Genomic DNA, 18852 nt, shown 5'->3' on the forward strand with positions numbered 1-18852 from the left:
AAAGAATGTGAATAAATTTAAAGTGGTCACACATTCGGGCGCCTTGCTGTAAAACTGGTTCTTAATTTTCCCTTAATAATTTATTCAGAATACATAAACTGAGCCCGACAGACATGGAAAATTGTTTAAACATTCACATCGGATCGTTGTTTTCACAGTTGTTTAGGGTAAATTAAACTTTTTAAAAGCTTTTAGATTTAAAGAAGTTAAAAAAAAAATAGGGCTGCTCACACTCTGGTTAAAGTCTAATAGCGGGCAAACAGAAAATTAATATTTTCATCATTGTCTTTGTTTTCACAGATACCGTAACTGATGAAACCTTGCAGGTGAATTTTTTCAACCGTGATATTCAATCCTCTCCTTATGCTATGTGTGCAATGTTGAAGAAGGCAGATCTTGGTAATAAAGGCTTCACCAAAGAAGTAACGGTTACCAACAAACTGGCAGAGGATTCGCAAAATGATACAACGGAGGCAAGTAATTATGTTGCATTTGTTTTGTTTTTTGTTGTTGATGTTGTAAGAACACACTTTCAGTGGTGAGACCAAATGTAGCATCTCATTCCTCTTTTTTTAGTGTTCTTCTGTTGTATCACTAGTCAACTGTTTTAAAAATCTTTTACTCTTTTAAGAATCACTTTTTAAACAACATTCGTTTTTTCACCAGACAACGTATTTCTTCTACAAGTCAGTGAACTGCACATACAAAGCCATGCGAGAAGTTGAAAAAGAATTGAACAGTTCCTTGCCAGGTAATGAGTTCCTAAGTACAGCTTGTATTAACCCTATTCAGACCCGAGGGGGGGGGGGGGGGGCTTTTGAGGCCCGCGCTGACTTTGAACGCTTATAACTTCTTCAGCATTCAACCAAACCCTGCCAGACTTTGTGAGTTTATCTACAGTTTTTTCTGGGAATAATTTGGTAGGGTGGGATGTTGTCTCAGGAACTTGACATCACCATGGCAACGGCATTCTGATAGGCATGTTTTTCCAAATTTGTAATTTTCGTGTTTTTATTAATGGAAATTAACTTAAATGCAATTAATTTTTACATTTTTAAGGTTTTAAGCACAGTTGTATTAATTTTGTATACTTTGCAGTAATTTTGGGTGGTTTTCTGACATTTTGGAAAAGTTTTGAAATCCTAGATGCGGATCCAAGATCCTCCGGTCAGAGAAGGTCCAAAAAAGCCCGGTCTGAATAGGGTTAATGAGGGTCTCAATGGGGTACTGGCTTTTACGGTTAACAATTAAAATTTTGGCTTTTTTACGGCTGCGGTTAATTTATTTCCATAACGGTTAACAGAAGTTAAAAGTTAATTTTCATTGTTTTAAAAAAGTAAAGATTAATTTTCATTGTTTTAAAAAAGTAAAGATTAATTTCCATTATTGAAAAACATATTTTAGATCTCGGGGCCATTCTGGGACGATGAAGTGAACTAGCTTGGTTTATTTATAATAACATATTTTACGTCTAACGGTTAAAATTTTTCAACTTTTACGCCTAACGGCTAAATTTTTAGCCATTTTACGGCTAACGGTTGACCCCATTGAGACCCTCGTTAATGTGCTATGTCTTGTAATCACGAAAAAAAATTGACAGTTGCTAAGTAAATCAATTATACTCAGATGAGCCACTTATCGTAAAGTTGTATAACGCCATTTTGTCTCGCAATTAGTTTCAAAGCGTCATAATGGTGTTACCATTTCAGATCCAAGTTTAAAATATGCCAAATATTCTAGTATGCGGACCAATGATTCTATAGACAAAACAAAAGAGAAAATCTCCAAAAAGAAAGTTAAAGCTCAAGTATCCATGCAAAAGTTGGGTACTAACAGAAGTGAACTCCTGAGCCGAGTTGTTCAAAAGCTGAAAAATACTAACCCATATTTATTGAACGTTGACCGAGGGTTCAATTTGTTTGTAAAAAGTGTTTTTTAATTTTTGTTTTGTGGAATTTGAGATAAGTCGACGTCAAAACATGAGAACAGAAAATAGCAACCTTACTGAACAGTCCAAAAAAAACGGATAACAAATCGACGCTTATCGTGTACTAGCTTAATTAAGAGTCTGAACGGGGTGTGGCTTTTACGGTTAACGGTTAAAATTTTGGTTTTTTACGGCTAACGGTTAACTTATTTCCATTACGGCTAACAAAAGTTAAAAATTAATTTAAACTGTTTTTAAAATTTAAAATTTTAAACTTTTTTTCGGTCTAAGGACGATTGTGGGACAATGAAGTGATCAAGTCTGTTTTTATAATTACTTACCGATTATTTTCGGTTAACAACTTTTACGGCTAACGGTAAAAATGTCCAATTTTTGGCCGTTTTACGGCCAACGGACCCCATTAAGACCCTTTTAATTTTGCTTTGAACAACTGGCACAACAGCTAAGATAACTCTATCGTTCCTTCTCAGGCTTTATCGAAAACGATATGCCCAGTAAGATGAGAGAAGAAGTGAAATACAGGCATCTGAACAACGCGGGGCTGTGTAAAATGGGTGTGAAGGTTGGCTTCGAAGATAGTGTGGGTTGCGAACTGCGGCGTCGGAAGCGTGGTCAGAGGCGACCCAGAGGAATCAGGATCAGGATCAAGATCAGGATCAACATCAAGATCACCATCAACAAACGGCGATAGATAATAACAGTAGATGTAGAAAAAGCTGTGCGAAAAGAATGTGCTCAATCTCTTCAGAAAAGTTCATAGTTTTTTTGCGAAATTTAAGTAGGAAATGCTCACTTCACAATGACTGGTGTAGACAATATTTACTGAAATATCAACAAACAGCGATAGGTATTAACAGAAGATGCAGACAAACTCATGTGTTTTGGTATACCTCACGTTCACTTATTTTCTCGCAATTTTAAGCTGTTTTGTGGACAGATTTAGCACTAATACTGAAACAGATTTGGAACTGCATGCCTGGCAAGCAGAAATAAACTCAGGGTTAAAATGGATCTGTATTTCGTGCGTGTTTATTGGGTTGTCTTACTTTTTAGTTAAAATTTTGCTTAACAAACACCCAATGCACTCTTGATTTATTTTTGTCAAACCTTTTTGCGATCAAGAATAACAGGAGGAAAAGGACATCTACCCTCTCGATATTGACCTCTATGTACTGCTCTCGACCTCTCGATATTGCCTTCAGTAGCCGAATTAGATGTGCTGAATAGAAGGGGGGTGAGGGAGGGACTACGGGGGTCCGAAGCGAGGATAGAACTTTTCTTGCTAAAAAGTCTTTTAAAGAGAAGGTGTTAAAAAAAATTATGGCCCTTTGGGCGGGATTTTACTAAAAAAATGCAGCGTTTTGACTATTTTCTGGTAATAGCCGTCTGTACTTATGGCTCTGAAACGAAGTAATATATCGCTAAAACATTCCAGAATAAGTAAGACATTATTCAGTCAGTGACACAAGCTAGTCGGGAAAAAGCTCCAAGTTCTTCCAACATAAGTTGAACCTATGACCTTCTGCAAACCAGCCGGACGCTGTACCACCGCCACAGGAGACTCGCGGAAGCTAGGCCATGTTACTAGGTTCAAATGTGCCAAAACCCTTTCCCCCCCCCCCCCCCCTGCATATTGCCCCGAATAGTTTTGTTGATGAGCGAGATAGGGATTGAAAATAAAGAATGGTACATTGTAAGCTTGGAGAAAGAGGGAGGGGACAAAATGAAGGGGGTTTGGGGGTAAGGTGGTTTGGGGTCTTGCTAAAAACGTCTTAAAGGGAGGTAAAGGTGGTAAAAAAAATTATGGCTCTTTGGGCGGGATTGTAAGAAGAAGGTTAAACTTTGTTTCATATTTTAAGATACATCACGGTTAGTTACCAAAGACTCCACGGATATTCTTTCTCTCTTTATTAAGTCTTTATTTTCAAAGCTTTTCCTGTGGTTGCATCTCTACACCAACTTCCCGTCCTGGGATAGTCTGGTTACGAGTGAAGAAAATCAAAATGGACTTTCTCTTCAAAAAGGTGCGAAAATCTTTCATTCGTACAAGGTATATTACTACGTTGATAGCACTGTTTGAAAGAGCCACTATAGCACTCGCAGTGCGGATAACACGGTCGGTTTCAAAATCCATCTTTGGCTGAGCTACCATGTGATAGACGACATAAATAAAGTACAGAAGATAAGGAATAACAAAGGCAAAAGTAAGAGCAACAACAGTATATATAGTACGGACCCTAGCAGCCCTTACCACTGATCTAATGCCATTATCTCGCTGAGCATCGATGGTTCTCCTTGCTCTTGTCCATAAAGTTATGATAAGCGATATATTTAGTCTAATTAGAATGCAACTTGGTATTATGTATTGCAAAAAAAGGAAACTTACAAAGATAACTCTGAACGGAAAATATTGATTATTTGATCTGCAAATCACTGTGTAATGTGTATTGTTTAAATCATATCTTATCCCCTCGTATGTGGCGGCAGGGAATAAAACAACCACAAACCCTGCTAACCAAGCAAACAGTATTATTCGTTTCACAGTAGAATGACTAAACGTGCGAGGAACTTGACGGGTTGAAAAATACTTCCCAAAGCTTATTACCAGCAGGTTGTTAATGGTGATACAAGGAAACACAAAGGTCAAATATCGCCCTATTTTACAGCCCCAGCCTCTTTGGAACACATCAAAATACAATCGGAGGCTCGTATAAGGAATTGGAACTATACTGGACAGAACATCTGAAATGGCTAAACTCTTAATGTAAAAACTAAAGTTCATTAAAAATGAACATGTCCTCATAAACGAATTAGCTCTTTCCTTGGTCTTCAGGAAGAGTAGTATGAGGACATTTCCCACAAAGGCTATTACCCCAATGGCAACCAATGATAACAGCAGTACGAGTTTGGTCGAGGGGTCAATTGGTCTTAAGACGTAAATTTTACCAAAAACGTCTGTTCCGTTGTTAGGCAAAGAGACGTTGTCTGCATGAAGGCTGGACATCACATTGGATTCATCAATTCCTGCCCTTTTCATCAACAGAGGAAATCTAAGCCGAGACAAAAGTAAACAAATTAACGAGAAGTAGTGGCATGCGTCAAATATTTGCAATGATAAGACAGCCGACAGTGCATGTAACTCTAGCACATTTGGCATGGTATACATGTACCTATTGCCGGACTTTAATGTCTACAAATTACTTTAACACAGTTTTGTAATATTTAATGAATAAAATGATATGTTTATGAAAGACGTCAACATTAGTTTTTCATTAACTTTTTTCCATTATTTAAAGGATCAATGTCACGATATTTGAACTCATTTTTCTGATCACTTCCAAATTAAATAAAACCTAAAAAAAAATAGTTTTCTAATATTGAAGAACAACACAAGAGTAATAAAAACTCGAAAATAACCAAGGATGGTTTCGACTGACGAAGATCAAGACAGATTACAAACGACAAACTTGAAAAAACCTTGCCAGTTTTTTCAAGATGGGTTGTAAGTGATGAAGCTTCTTTAATTAATACAAATTTATACTTCGTTGCCCTTTGTGTTTTAAAATTTTGAATGTGAAAATTTAGTTACGTGTATGTGTAAACTAAGAAGCACAGCATTTAAGATCGTAACAGAGTGAGATTTAAATTCCAAAAAAGCATAACTAAAAGAAGAGTTAAAATAGCGAAACGTTATGAAAGGTGAAGAAAGTCGCGTTTGTACCACAATGGAAATCAAAATCATTATAAAGTTTTACATCACTTTCATTGGGAGAAAACGTGTTTTCCCTCTGTAATGAAATGAAGAAATAGCCTTTATTCTAACCAATTCAATTAATTTGCTGATGGTATTCATGTTTAACTCCCAACCGTTTTTTCCCGTGCTCAGAATTTCTATAGGCAAAAATGTAAATATACTGCAAAATAAGTACACAAATGAGGAAGGAATTGCCTCGCTCCCACGCCTCTTGACACGTGACTTGTTGCCTCGCAATTGAATTATACGAAAAATGAATTAAAAGAAGGGTGTCCTCTGTTGAACAGTTACTTGCATGCCGAAGTTTTTAACTCAAACATTTTTTTCTTAAATTCTAATTGAATAATACCTACATACCTCGATAGTAAATGATATCCAGCTAGATCTTACTCGTTTGAAACATCGGTGTGGTTATGCACGCGTAAATAATAGAGTTGTTCCGCACAAGAACCTTAGAGATGCAAATTTCCACTCGTAACCTTAGGCATAATAAGACAAGCATTCTCAATTATGTCTTCTTCTTCTATTGTTTATGAGCTGGCAGAATGAATGGCGCAAATGGTGTGACGAAAACGTACACAGTATTTAAAGACTAAATTGAGAACGTCTGTCTAATTTGCATGCCTAAGATTACGAAGTGGAAATTTGCATCTCTAAGGTTCTAGTGCGGAACAACTCTAATATGTGCTGCTGGTGTCTCATTTCTTCCTAATAAGTGAATATCGGTGCTTTTTAATAAGTTTAGCACGCCAATCAAGAATATAACTCAAGTCACTGCAATGTTAATTTTCAAGTAGTTTTTTGACATTCAGTTTGTTTGACATTCAGTTTTTCATAGCTATGAATAGATGTAATCAGTCTTAAGTGTTTCAACTTGTTTTGGTTTTACTGTTGCCGAACTAACTCCATGGCAACGTTAGGAAATTAAATCAAATTTGCTTAAGAAAAGGTGATTGCTTTTTATTTCCAAATATTGATCGTAAGACGTTTTCGTAAATTTTTGTAAAAAAAAAAAAACATGTAGACATGTTTAAAGAATCTTTCTAATGAAAGATATTTCGTGCAAAAACCTAGAAAAATCATTAGTATGTTCCCCTTTGCCCTGATTTTCCCTTTCTATAAAAGCTAGGCATTTGTTTTGTTCTGAAGGAAACACCTTGTCTGGTTACCAGATTTTTATTGAAAGCTAGTCTCCAAGCAAACGGAAATCACATTCGTGAACTTTTATTTTAATTATTAAAGACTAAAAACAATTACAACTTCTAATCTGCTAATAGTACTTACTGTAGAATATTGCGTGATGAGATCCTTTCCTTTTGCCAAGAAATTAACCAGAAATGAGACTTCAATGCATAGGACAGCAGAGTTCATCAAGCTTTTTAGTTTCTGCTGAAAAAGATCAGTTTAAAGAAAGAAGATAAGTTAAGAAGATAAATTACAAAACAACAGCGTTCGCAGATATTCTTGAATTTTTTTTATCAAATTGATAAATTTGGAGAAATAGTTGCTTACTTTAATGACGTATTTCACACAGATGTCATAATACTTCGATATTAACTAATGTAAGGTGATACTAGCTTGTCCAATCGCGAATTACCACCGTACGTTGTCATATATAAAATATATTTCCCTTAAAAATTTGATATCCTCACATATAATGTTGCTAGAGGGTAAGAAAAAGGAAAAAATTAGAAAAGAAAAAGGCCTCTTTTTATGTTTTGATACCTTCTTATCTATTTATAAATACTTTAATTGCTAAGTACAAATCGACGTCCAAAATGGTTACAATTTTTCAAAGATAAACGTGCGGCCTTTTGTCGACTTGATTGCGATTTTTACAGTTGCTGTTTTTTTAAGTTTAAGTTTAACTCTACAAAAACGAAAGGGATATTTTGTTATGGCTGTGGTCTCAACACTTTGTAGTACGAAAAAGGGATATTTTTAATTCGTGGATCGGCGGCTTGACGGCTCTTCAATAAATTTTGTTCTCGCTAGAACTTCATGACTTGACGGCTTTTAAGTGCTTTTAACGCTTTATAGAACAAGGAAGGTGTTTTTATATTTGCTCGGCGGCTTCTCAATGGTTTTTCAGTAAAGGTATATTTTTCGGGGATCCGCGGCTCTTCAATGACCTTCGTGCTTTGTAGAACGAGAAATGTGCGTTTTTTTTCTCTTCGCCACGGCTTGGCCGCTCGATAAAATTAGCGAATAATGGCTTGCTTCTGAGAGTTTGATAACTCGCCAAAGTCATACGAATAGTTTAAGCTGTCTACCATAAGATTTCCTCATGTGTGCCAGAAAGCTCTGTAAAATTCGACCGTCAATCCATCATTTCCCGAAGAAGACAAATTTGCAGAATTAATCGATTGAAGGAATAACATCACATCTCTGAATGTCGTCTTGGCGAGCATCGCTAATAGAGATGTTTCGCATAAGCCCACTCCATACGCTAATGATCCGCTATAAGTGGGTTTAGCAGAAATACCCAGGAGACTACCCTTTGCTTTGTTTAAAGGACGTGAACAGAACTTTGTTGGGTAGATTGTTAAATTGTCGTTATAAAAAAAAACACCTTGCAGTTGAAAACTTATGGCGCCATCCTAGGTGGTTTCTGCCAGTCAACTATCGCACAGAGGCACGTTGTGCAAAAGTAAAGTTGTGTGAACGTAAAAAAGCGTAAGATGTTTTGAACGTATTTTTCATTAAAAGTTAACTGTGATTCCAGTGGGAATATGACAAAGAATTCGGAAATAAAGATGATTTTGTGTGAGGTAACACGAAACATGCATGAGCGCATACATAATCACGGTTCGCAAGGATTTTTTATCAAAGACTGCGAGTTATGGCCCAGCCGTTAGTTGTTGTTGTTGTTGCTTTTCTTTTTTGCCCGTCGCATTTCTGCGCAAAATAGAACGCTTTCATTGTTATTGACAAGAAAGTGATCGTCTTGAACAAAAACCAACGGCTTGTGCATGTTCCTTTGCAATCAAAACTGGTCTCCTGGGTAATTCTACTAAATCCACTAATAGTAGATGATTAGCATATGGAGTGGTCTTATGCGAAACATCTCTAATTAGCCAGTAATCTAGTTTTCTTTGAATAAAGGGGCTTCTTTGTCTCCAAGTAAAACGTTTAGATTCCGGATTTCTTATTCGCCAAATGTCTACTAAATTAAAATCTGGACATAAATCTTGTATATGTTTGACAGAATCTTTTTTAAAGGTTTTTTTCCACGAGAACAGTCAAGATCATGCAGGTTAGCAGGTTTAAGTGTGACATTGAGAACTCCCCCAAGAATTATCCTATGTTCTTTATTAATGTGCAAAGCGTGGGTCTACCGACTGAGTTTGAATAAAACTTGTTCGAGATTTCATGTTTAAAGCGTCGCTTCGCCTGTTCACGAGTCTGAATTACAATGTTCAAAGCGTGGGTTTACAAGTTCGAGGTTTGTGTCTAAATAAGTATGAAACTGTGCCGTAGAGTAACATGGTTAATAACACTCTCATTTTAAGGACACTTTTAGCATAAAAATGCAAAGCGCAAGGCTAAAAATTCATTGTTTGTGCATTATTGCTTTTCTTTGTGGGTAGAAGTATAATTTGAACTTGATAAGCACATTGTTTTCCACGTCATTATCTGTAGCACGATAACGCGCCAATTTTAAATTTGACTGTTAGCTAGCGTCAAAGTGATTTGATATTCATTTACAAATAACTTCCATGTTCGATTGCGAGAGCGCTATCATGTCCAGAAAAAAGATCATTTGAATTGTATAAGTTGTATTTATAGGAGAGTTTGAATTCAGGAAGAAGCTGCAGTTGTGATGGCTCGCGAGCTTTCGGGAGGTTTTATTTATCATTTAGAGTTTTTTTTTTATTATTGAAACTTAATTTTTCGCTTGCTTACTGTCCAGACCTCGCTCTTCTGTCACAAACTTCCCTACCCCACTCCTGTTAGATGTAACCAAGCTACAACATGCATTACCGCACCCTCCCCCACAAAGGCTTGGTTGGTAACACTTTTCGCTTCTGAAGAAATTTGAATTTCCCGCTCGGTGAGCTTGCTACGCGTCGGTGATTCCTAACCTTTGTCTTATAAACAATAGAGACCCTTTCCTTCAGACAATAGATAAGGCCATAATAATAATAACAATCTTTTATTAGGAAAGCTCCAATCACTTAAGTGGTTTACATGGAGGTCCTAACACTAGATATATATTATATAAAAGAAGCGATATGGGTTTTTGAAATATGGTCCGGCGGATCAGTTTTCAAAGTTAATCTTGCCTGCTTGTAACTTTTAACGATAACGCCCGCAAGGAAGCTTTGGTTTTGTCATTTAGAATCATAGAACTAATTTCTTTGCAAACATTTAGTTTCATAGCGAATATTTGACAAAATATAATAACATAAAAATAACTTAGCCGTGAAACAGTCCCTTTAAAGCCTGGTTTTCACTAGCGACGCAAGCACAAGCGCGATCACGCACAAAGGACAAATTTTGATCCTAGTGTTTGTGCTTGCCTCAAGCACAAGAACAAGGATCAAAATGCAATGCGCTTGTGCTTTTGCTTGAGTCGAAACCGTTTAAACGGAGAAATAAGAGCTGTTATGCTTGCGCTTGTGCTCGCGTCGCTAGTGAAAACCAGGCTTAACAACACAATCTTCGATGTCTTTGTTTAAATAATAAAGGAAAAAAACTACATTGCTCCTGGATCTTATAAGGAGCATACATATTAACGAACAAGAAAAACGAGCCTTGTACCTGAGTTTCCATTATAATCGAGCGGCCTTCATATTCACACTTAACAGACTTAAGATCAAGATCTAGGTCACTTCTCACTAAAATCACCACCCCGCAACTACGATTAGAGCCGGTATCCGGTCGTTTCGAGACAAAGTCGTTTCTAGACGAGTCGAGGTCGATTCGAAGCACATGTTAAGTCGATTCGAGACAAGCTCACGTTACTTGAAGTCCTTTCGATACAAAATACTATTAATACTTTATATAAACTAGTGGTAACCACAGGTTAGAAAGTGCGGGCCTTGACGCATTTAGAAAGGTATTGGTAGGAGGGTGGGTATTTTTAGATGGGAGTGTAAATAAATAAATATTTTAATGGAAAAAAAAAATTTTTTCGGTTCGCGCGAAGGAATTTTTTTTTTTTTTTTTGGGAGTTGTATGGGGGGTTTAATTTGTTTTTTTTTTTTTTTTTTTTTTTTTTTTTTTTTTTGTGTTTCCCCCTTTTTTTTTGTTAAAATTATCAAACAAACCTTCGAAGGCATACTTGTTCGAGCGAACATAAACCTCCGTTGTTAATGAAACCGGAACCCATACCTCCGCGAGAATCAAACGTATGTACCCAAGCCTCCGAGAACACATAAACAAGACCAAATTATGGTTAAGTTTATTTACAAAATAGATTTGTACCAATGAATTTTTGGCACGTCTTCTATAACTTCAGAACATGTTATGCCTATATATGATCAAGAAACACAAATACGACCAATAATGTTGTGTGGACCTGTTGAGTAACTCGGTGGTGCAACGGACCTCTGAGTTATTATTTAATCAATTTCAGTTTGTCTCGAATCGACTATACATGTGTCTCGAGTCGACCTCTACTTGTCTCGAAACGACTTGTCTCGAAACGACTTTGTCTCGAAACGACTGTGCAAAAGTGCAAAATAAAGCTTACCTCGCCATTGTCTCTTCCAAATATCCTCAACCTCGACAGTTTCTTGGTTGAAGAATTTGTCGTTCTTCGCTCACTAAGCCAGGTGAAAAGTGCTTTCCTCTTCGTGGACGAATGAATTCCCCGAATATTAAGGGAGAGTAATTTAAAATACCGTATATATCTTCCTCTTCGAATGGGTCATTTGAAAACCAGTTGCGTATGCTAATTTGCTGTTCCACTGCCGCACATAAATGAGGCCTCGAGAGGATTCTGCTCACACCCACAAGCAAATAAACAAAAAAGAATAATAAACTAAGAGAACAATACATAAAAATATCACATGGCAATGTCCAACACTAAAAGAATGAATTACGGCAAAGTAATTGTTATGTTACCCCATTAGCCTATACATGCCCTCCCGTTACAACAAAAAGAAAAGAAAATAATTGGTGAACCAAAGCTTTGACACGAGCCGACGCTTTGAACTCGAAATCTTGCGAAACTTTTCATTTGTTGTGAGGACGCAAACTAAAGCTTTGAAATCAAAATCCAGCTTAACTTTTTACTCGTTTTGAAGACGCGAACTAAAGCTTTGAACATGAAATCCCGTTTAACTTTTTATTTGTTGTGAAGACGCGAGCTAAAACTTTGAACATGAAATCCGCTAAACATTTTATTCGTTGTGAAGACGCGAACTAAAGCTTTGAACATCATTTTCCCCCTTAACTTTTACTCGTTATGAAGAAGCGAACTAAAGCTTTGAACATAAAAAATCCCGCTTAACTTTTTATTTGTTGTGAAGACGCGAGCTAAAGCTTTGAACATATTCGTCGTGAAGACGCGAACTGAAGCTCTAACCTGACATGATTTTCCGCTTAACTTTTACTCGTTGTAAAGAAACGAACTAGAGCTTTAAACATGAAATCCCCTTTTTTTTTTTTTTTTTTTTCTTTTTATTTGTTGTGAAAACGCGAACTAAAGCTTTGAACATGAAATCCAACTTAACTTTTTATTTGTTGTGTAAACGCGAACTAAAGCTTTGAACATGAAATCCAACTTTACTTTTTCATTTGTTGTGAAGACGCGAGCTAAAGCTTTGAACATGAAATCCCGCTTAACTTTTTGTTCGTTGTGTAAACGCGAACTAAAGCTTTGAAGTTGAAATCCCGCTTAACTTTTTACTCGTTGTGAAAAGCGAACTAAAGCTTTGAACCACCAAGTACCTATCAGCGGAAATGAAAGGGCTCTGCTCGCAGGGTGGCAGTTTGAACATGAAATCCCGCTTAACTTTTTATTTGTTGTGAAGACGCGAACTAAAGCTTTGAACATGAAATCCAGCTTAACTTTTCATTTGTTGTGAAGACGCGAACTTAAGCGTTGAACATGAAAACCCGCTTAACTTTTTATTCATTCTTGTGAAGACACGAAACAACGCTTTGAACACGAAAAATTGATTAACCTTTTATTCACACTTGTGAACCAACGCTTTGACTCGAACCGACTCATGATCTGTTCTTTGTAAGAGCTAAATGTATTTTCTACTGGTGTGCGGTCAATACAGTTCATTAGCAGGTTTTTGGTTATTTATTTCGCTGTGTATGACACGCCGCCTGGGTGTGTCCCTTGGGTATCCCTGATTGGTTTGATTAGGTATTTATAGACTGTTCAGTTGTAAACCCGACCGCCCGACCGCCCATTTCGTTTTTGTTATCTTGTCTAATTGATGGCTGTGTCAATTTTATACATGTTTTTTTTTTGTCGTACAGAATGTGTTACAGGTGTCAGTTTTTATTTTAAACGCCGGACAGTGGGCCAAAGACTGCAGCTTCGGAAAATTTTGCAGACTGCAGTAAAACTAAGGTAGTTCCCTTTACTGAAGCAACGCCGCTTCCACTAAGCCCGCCGGCATCAGGAGCACGCAGTGATGGGGCATCGAAATGATATTGGTAATGTCGATCTGTTTGACGAATTGAATGAGGTAACACAGAAATCAGATATGAACATGAAGTTTCAACTAGACCAGGTGTGTTGCAAGTTAAGGGCAGTCTGAGAAGAAATATACATTTCTGGTATTTTAAGGCGTCTCAGAGATAATTGTATCAGTTGTTTTAGATGGTTATCGTCTTCCTTTCAAGACGATTCCCTCTGAAATTTTTCAAAAGCTGTCATCTTTGCATCATTCTGAATTTGTAGATAAGCTATTTAGTGCCTTGACATTTTACTGGGTTGGCAGAAGTTAAGGCTCCTTCTTATATGGTTTACCCTTTAGTTTTCGATTAAACCTTATGGAAGAGGAGATAAACATTTTATGAAACAGGGATTTAGTGCGTAGACGGAAATATCACTTTGCCCTATTCTAAAATGGAATATTCATGGTTTTGTTTGGTCCAAGTATCTATTACCTATCACCTATATAACTAGTCACACCCAGATCATCGAACATTCATATTGGTAGGTTTTCGCGTGGTAATTTTCAGGTGACGCTTAGTTTAGGCATTTTTTGTTTACTGTATTGCCATTTGGGTTGGATCTTTACTCCATGCTTCAAGTCGCTCGAACTGAATATTGAAGGATTCAAAGGGGTCAACATTGTTCTATTCCTGGACGAGGAGAAGTTGATCCATATTGATTATTACTCTTGTGCAGTCTTAGATCCAGTTTACGGAAGCTCAGATTTATTTTTAGCTATGGCGGGAAGTTTTAGTGGACCCTTGTTAATTTTCGAATGGTTTAGTATAGATAGAACACTATCTATAGAACAATTCATTTCGCGGCATAGCATTTCTGTATGTCTTCATTTATGTTTCAGAAAAGGTTTATGGGGAATTATTTAGCCTGGCTTGGGGGGGGGGGGGGTGAAATTTGTTTCCATTAGTGTAGTATTTGAGAATATTTCCAGAATTATGACTAGTTATTGCATCAAAGTACATTGAAGCTGCGCAGGATTACGATTTCACTAGACGTTTACTTTGGACCAGTTTATTCTGAAGAAAACATGTTGAGTATTGAAGTGGACTGGACAGGATGAATTTGAAAAGTCATTATGGATTGGCCCGTCTTATTGCATTGTTAACTCAGATGCTAGTGCCACAACAAAATGTGGCGTCCATTTAGATAACAGTGAACAAGTAGATGCCATAACTAACTGGGTGCGTGTATATACGTATGTGGTATGAATTGTACGTGCAGTTGTCGAACTTGCCCGAAATAGTTTTTGTCACTTCAGCAAGGCTCTTATGTTATTTTTGGATAGTTGATCGTTTGCAGAGTATTACATTCAGGTAGCACGAAGTTAAAGTTTACATGTTATATAGCCTAAAATTTTCAGTTTCTATTGACAGCGGTATCAAATTGTAATGATATGGTTTCCCGTACGGAGCTCGATGTGAGGATTATAAAGTCGCATTATTTATACATAAATGGTTGACTAATTACAACTCATCATGTTTTCAAGCATTGGAAAATGGGTGGAAACCCCATATAGTGGTCTTCTTTGTTAGTTTGGCAACAAACTAGGTATGTTTTCACTTTAGTTTTTGAAATCCAAGCAGGACTTACGGAGTGGATCCCCTATAAGTTTATTAATTCACAAGGTATTCACTGCTCGTATACATGCAACGCCATTGCCACATTAATCGTACTGTTCTGGACCTCGTCTCATTTTTTGCTAAACTTTCAGAATAATCGTTCGTTTTGCGATAGATGGGAACTGAAGCTGTTTATATCTTTATAGCAAGAGGGTACTCGAACATGGGCGGAACACTGTTTTACTTCGAGCAGATTCTTATTTCAACATTGGTAGCTGTCTGTATAAAGTTTTCGCTGATTACAAGACCGCTGGGCATGTTTCTTTTTAAGTTTGGTTAAGTTTGATGAGTATCGAAAAGAGGCGCTGGCCTGACTTTGGGACGCTTGTCCATTCACTCATCAGAAGGAGGCGCTGGCCTTTTTTTGGGACGCTTGTCCATTCACTTTTTAGAAAAGAGGCGCTGGCCTGATTTTGCAGAGCAGTTTTCTGCATTTAGCTTATGTTAATTTATTTTAGTTTATGTGCTCGCTTCCATGTAGGTTTATATAGATACAAATGCTTTTCACTTCTCTTTTTTCTTCATTATAGATGTTAAGTATACAAGGTTATCGGAGGAGCCCCCAGCTAGCAAGAAACCAAGCACGAAGGACGTCCTGAAGTTGTTAATGAAGGTTAAGATGGATCTCACAGCAAAAAGATATTCCAAAAAAATCGTCAAGTTTTTTATTAGATGCTGTATCTTGTCCTCATACTTTCTCAGTTTCAGTTGTAATCGCTTATCTTTACAAGCCGCATACGCATCTTACGTAGTTCCAAGTCTTATGCTGCTTTAATTTTGACTCATGTCCGCATTATCATTAATCATTTGGATAGCTCAATATGATATAGTTTTTTAATAGCGGTTCAACGTTTGTTAGGGTGCTTATCTCTGCTAATAAAATCATTGATAAGTATGCCGCTCCATCGACAAGCCTAAAGGACTTGCGCTTAGCTTACATATGCTTGTTAGGTTTCGAAAAGATTTTTCGAAATGATGTATTGAATTTGTTACCTTAGCTTTTGGCATTTTGGCTGTTCATTCCACTGTGTTTGTTCAATTCCTTGCGTGGAAAACTATGTTTACAGGGAAGGGACTAATGTTTAAATTAAGAGGTTATATAACTATATTATCTCGTCTCAATAGCAGCTTAACATTTTTAGATCAATAAGTTTTTTGTGGTCTTCCAATACCGTCTAGCGGAATGGTACCAAGCTGTTATGCGCAAGATGTAGTGAGCTATTGAAGAACTGTAAAGGATCTGAGTGCTCTGAATAATTTATTGTCATTGATAGCATAAGCTCGAAAGAAGCTACATCCGTGGCTAGATGTAGCGCCAATTTATCACAACGATTACTTTTATAACATTGTACACATAATGATTTTGAAATAACTGCTCACCTTATCCTAACTGATTTAATAAGTATTTTGGTAGTTTTATCTTTTTTGGTAGGCGTCATTATTAGCTCTAAACGTTCCCTTTCACTATATGAAATGTATCAACAAATGTCAGCTTGGATTGCATGAGCATCCAGCCATCATTCCTTTGGTGTGTATGTTTTGCAGTATTTAAGAAGAAAATAATTTACGTTCGTTTGTGCGTAGCGAATTAGAACGTAATGGGACATTTCAAATGGCATCCGTGGCGAGTTGCAAGAAACGGAATTCGAGTTGTCGGGGTAAATTTGACCCAATTTTTGATCGAAGGAAACGAAATTTAGTCCGAATTAGCGGAAAATTCGAGTTATCTGCTGAGTTAGAGTTAACTGAGTAAAACTGACTGAAAAGTGGGGTAAAATCCAAGGGAAATGGGACTCACTTCGAGGTAGCGGGGGATCCGGAGTTCGAGCTATCTGAGTTAGAGTTGCCGAAGTTCTACTGTAGTTTTTAAAATGTAAGGTTTTCTTTAAAAGAGCTGTCCGCTTCACCAATTTCACTCTCCAGTTAGCAGTTGTGCAATAGTGTACCACGAGGCAGCCTAGGCCTTTTGATTAATCAGTCATTTCCTAGCACCTTACTTATGTATTCAGGCTGACTCTTTATAGCCCTGAATGATCCTAGTATTTTCCAAGGCAAGCAAACAAGCGATGAGTACTTTTAAACACACTTTAATGAGAATATCCGCCCTTAGCTTGATTAACATGAATTTACGTAAATTAAGAGTGTGCCCGTGAGAGAACAGGGCAGAACCAGGTAACAAGTGATACAGCTCATATCACCGATTTCGCCCAAACTTAGCATAAATGTTGAGTATGGTGAGCTATTTACTGTGGCAAAACATTAACTCAAAATATTTTATTCCCTTCAAGTTATGGCACCTTTTGAAAAAATGGCCATTTTTCACTAATTTATGCATATTTAATTAGCTGACTTTGATTGACCAGTTCCACAAGAAAAAAAGACTTCTGAAAATAAAATTCACTGCGTTATATTCTGTGGTTATTAGGCTTTAAGTAGAATAATTCACTTCAACCGTCTGATTTGATTTCTTCTCCTCAAACGGTCTTTTGGAAGGTACACATTTCGTACAGTTGGAAATAGCCTTTAACTAGTGCCCAATATCTCCCATGAGCAACAACTTATATACATTATTATTACATGGGTAATGAAATCCATCATTAAACTTCACAAAAATGCCACAAAATGTCTGGGGACTTCAATATTTTATTAGTATTGAGGAACTAAACACACGTGACTTAACGATTTCTTGCTATTTCATCAAAATTCACCGAAACACAAAAGCCATTTATTTGCCTCAATTTGGCATAAAATCGGTACGAAATAGCTAATCAAGCATAAATCTATAGATAACAATCAAAATATTGGCGAAGAAAAGGCAGTTGGGACATTTTTCGGAGCGTTTTCAGAGCCATATAATTCGGCAATGTTGTGATAGCAAATGTAAAAATAGCAGCGAAAGATTTTCTTCAAAAGCTCGCTCAATTCAACATTTAGGCACATCAAAGTTAAGAAACAAGAAAGTAATACTACATACATGCCACTTATCGACACACAGATGCTTTCTTTTGAAGAATTTGTTCTTCCTCGCTGCACTTCGATCCTTCGATCGATCTCAATTGACATGTACTGTTGCTTTGAGGGGCGATGAACTTAGCCAATACATCGTGGTTCATTCTTCGTGAAAGTTGTAAACAGGTTGTCAATAAAGTCATTCAAAGAGCTGTTCAAAGTTCACGGAAGAACACTTGTCTCAGCCAGTTTGCATGAAATAAATTTAACTGGAAAATAAACAGCCGCCATGTTGAATTTCTACCTTTGAGCCTGCCGTTTCAGTCAGCGGTACGGCCGTTCACTGGGTATCACGCGTCCATCACGCGTGACCACACGCGCGATCATTTGCTTTTCTTCCGCGAGTGTTCGTTGGATGCGTTTGTGATGAAAATGAGAATATTTTCAAATTGTCGTAGGGAAAACAATTTCCTCCGCTACAGCTTGACGTGTTTGCCGCAATGTGATGCTGAACGAACTCTAGGGTGCTTACCATTTGTTGGAGAGAACCGGTTGGAATGACCACTGAAAAATGGAAAGGCTTCTTTCCAAAATTAGCAAACTAACCGAAATAGATGTCGCTTACCATTTGTAGCTCAGTTTCCTGTTATTTCTTTCCGTTGTTGGGAGACTTGAAGGATGGGAGACTAGAACTGGGAAACCTTACAAATGGTAATTAAATTTCTGACGTTCCGTCAATTTCCGAAGAGATTTTCCAGAAAAAAGACTGTTCCATTTGACTTTCACCGAAACAGAGTTCTTGATATTTCTGTTCAACGGTCGGCATGCACGACAACCAAATCAAAATAATTGTTTATGTTCCAAAATGACGCTAAATGGCGGTATAAAACTGCTCCGACGTTTCGGCAATACTGCCTTCTTCAGGGTGCCACCCCAA

At 37.2% G+C, this 18852-nt stretch overlaps 2 protein-coding genes across 2 annotated transcripts; one reads left to right on the plus strand and one right to left on the minus strand.

The window, feature by feature from the left end:
• Positions 1-303: 303 nt before the first annotated feature.
• On the plus strand, positions 304-2957 carry LOC144665805 (uncharacterized). The gene is made up of 3 exons (XM_078527106.1): positions 304-473; positions 667-751; positions 2419-2957. Exons 1-3 carry the CDS (start codon positions 369-371, stop codon positions 2637-2639), a joined length of 411 nt encoding a protein of 136 aa, XP_078383232.1. The 5' UTR covers positions 304-368; the 3' UTR covers positions 2640-2957.
• A 915-nt stretch (positions 2958-3872) lies between these two features.
• LOC144664938 (uncharacterized) lies at positions 3873-13822 on the minus strand. Its single transcript, XM_078526134.1, has 4 exons — positions 13807-13822; positions 12113-12136; positions 11720-11735; positions 3873-4998 (listed from the first exon to the last, which is right to left on the minus strand). Exons 1-4 carry the CDS (start codon positions 13820-13822, stop codon positions 3873-3875), a joined length of 1182 nt encoding a protein of 393 aa, XP_078382260.1.
• Positions 13823-18852: the final 5030 nt, after the last annotated feature.

This window comes from Oculina patagonica, chromosome 9 (assembly GCF_052425735.1).
Source record: "Oculina patagonica isolate OP01 chromosome 9, crgOcupat, whole genome shotgun sequence".
In the NCBI taxonomy this organism is placed as follows: Eukaryota; Metazoa; Cnidaria; class Anthozoa; order Scleractinia; family Oculinidae; genus Oculina; species Oculina patagonica.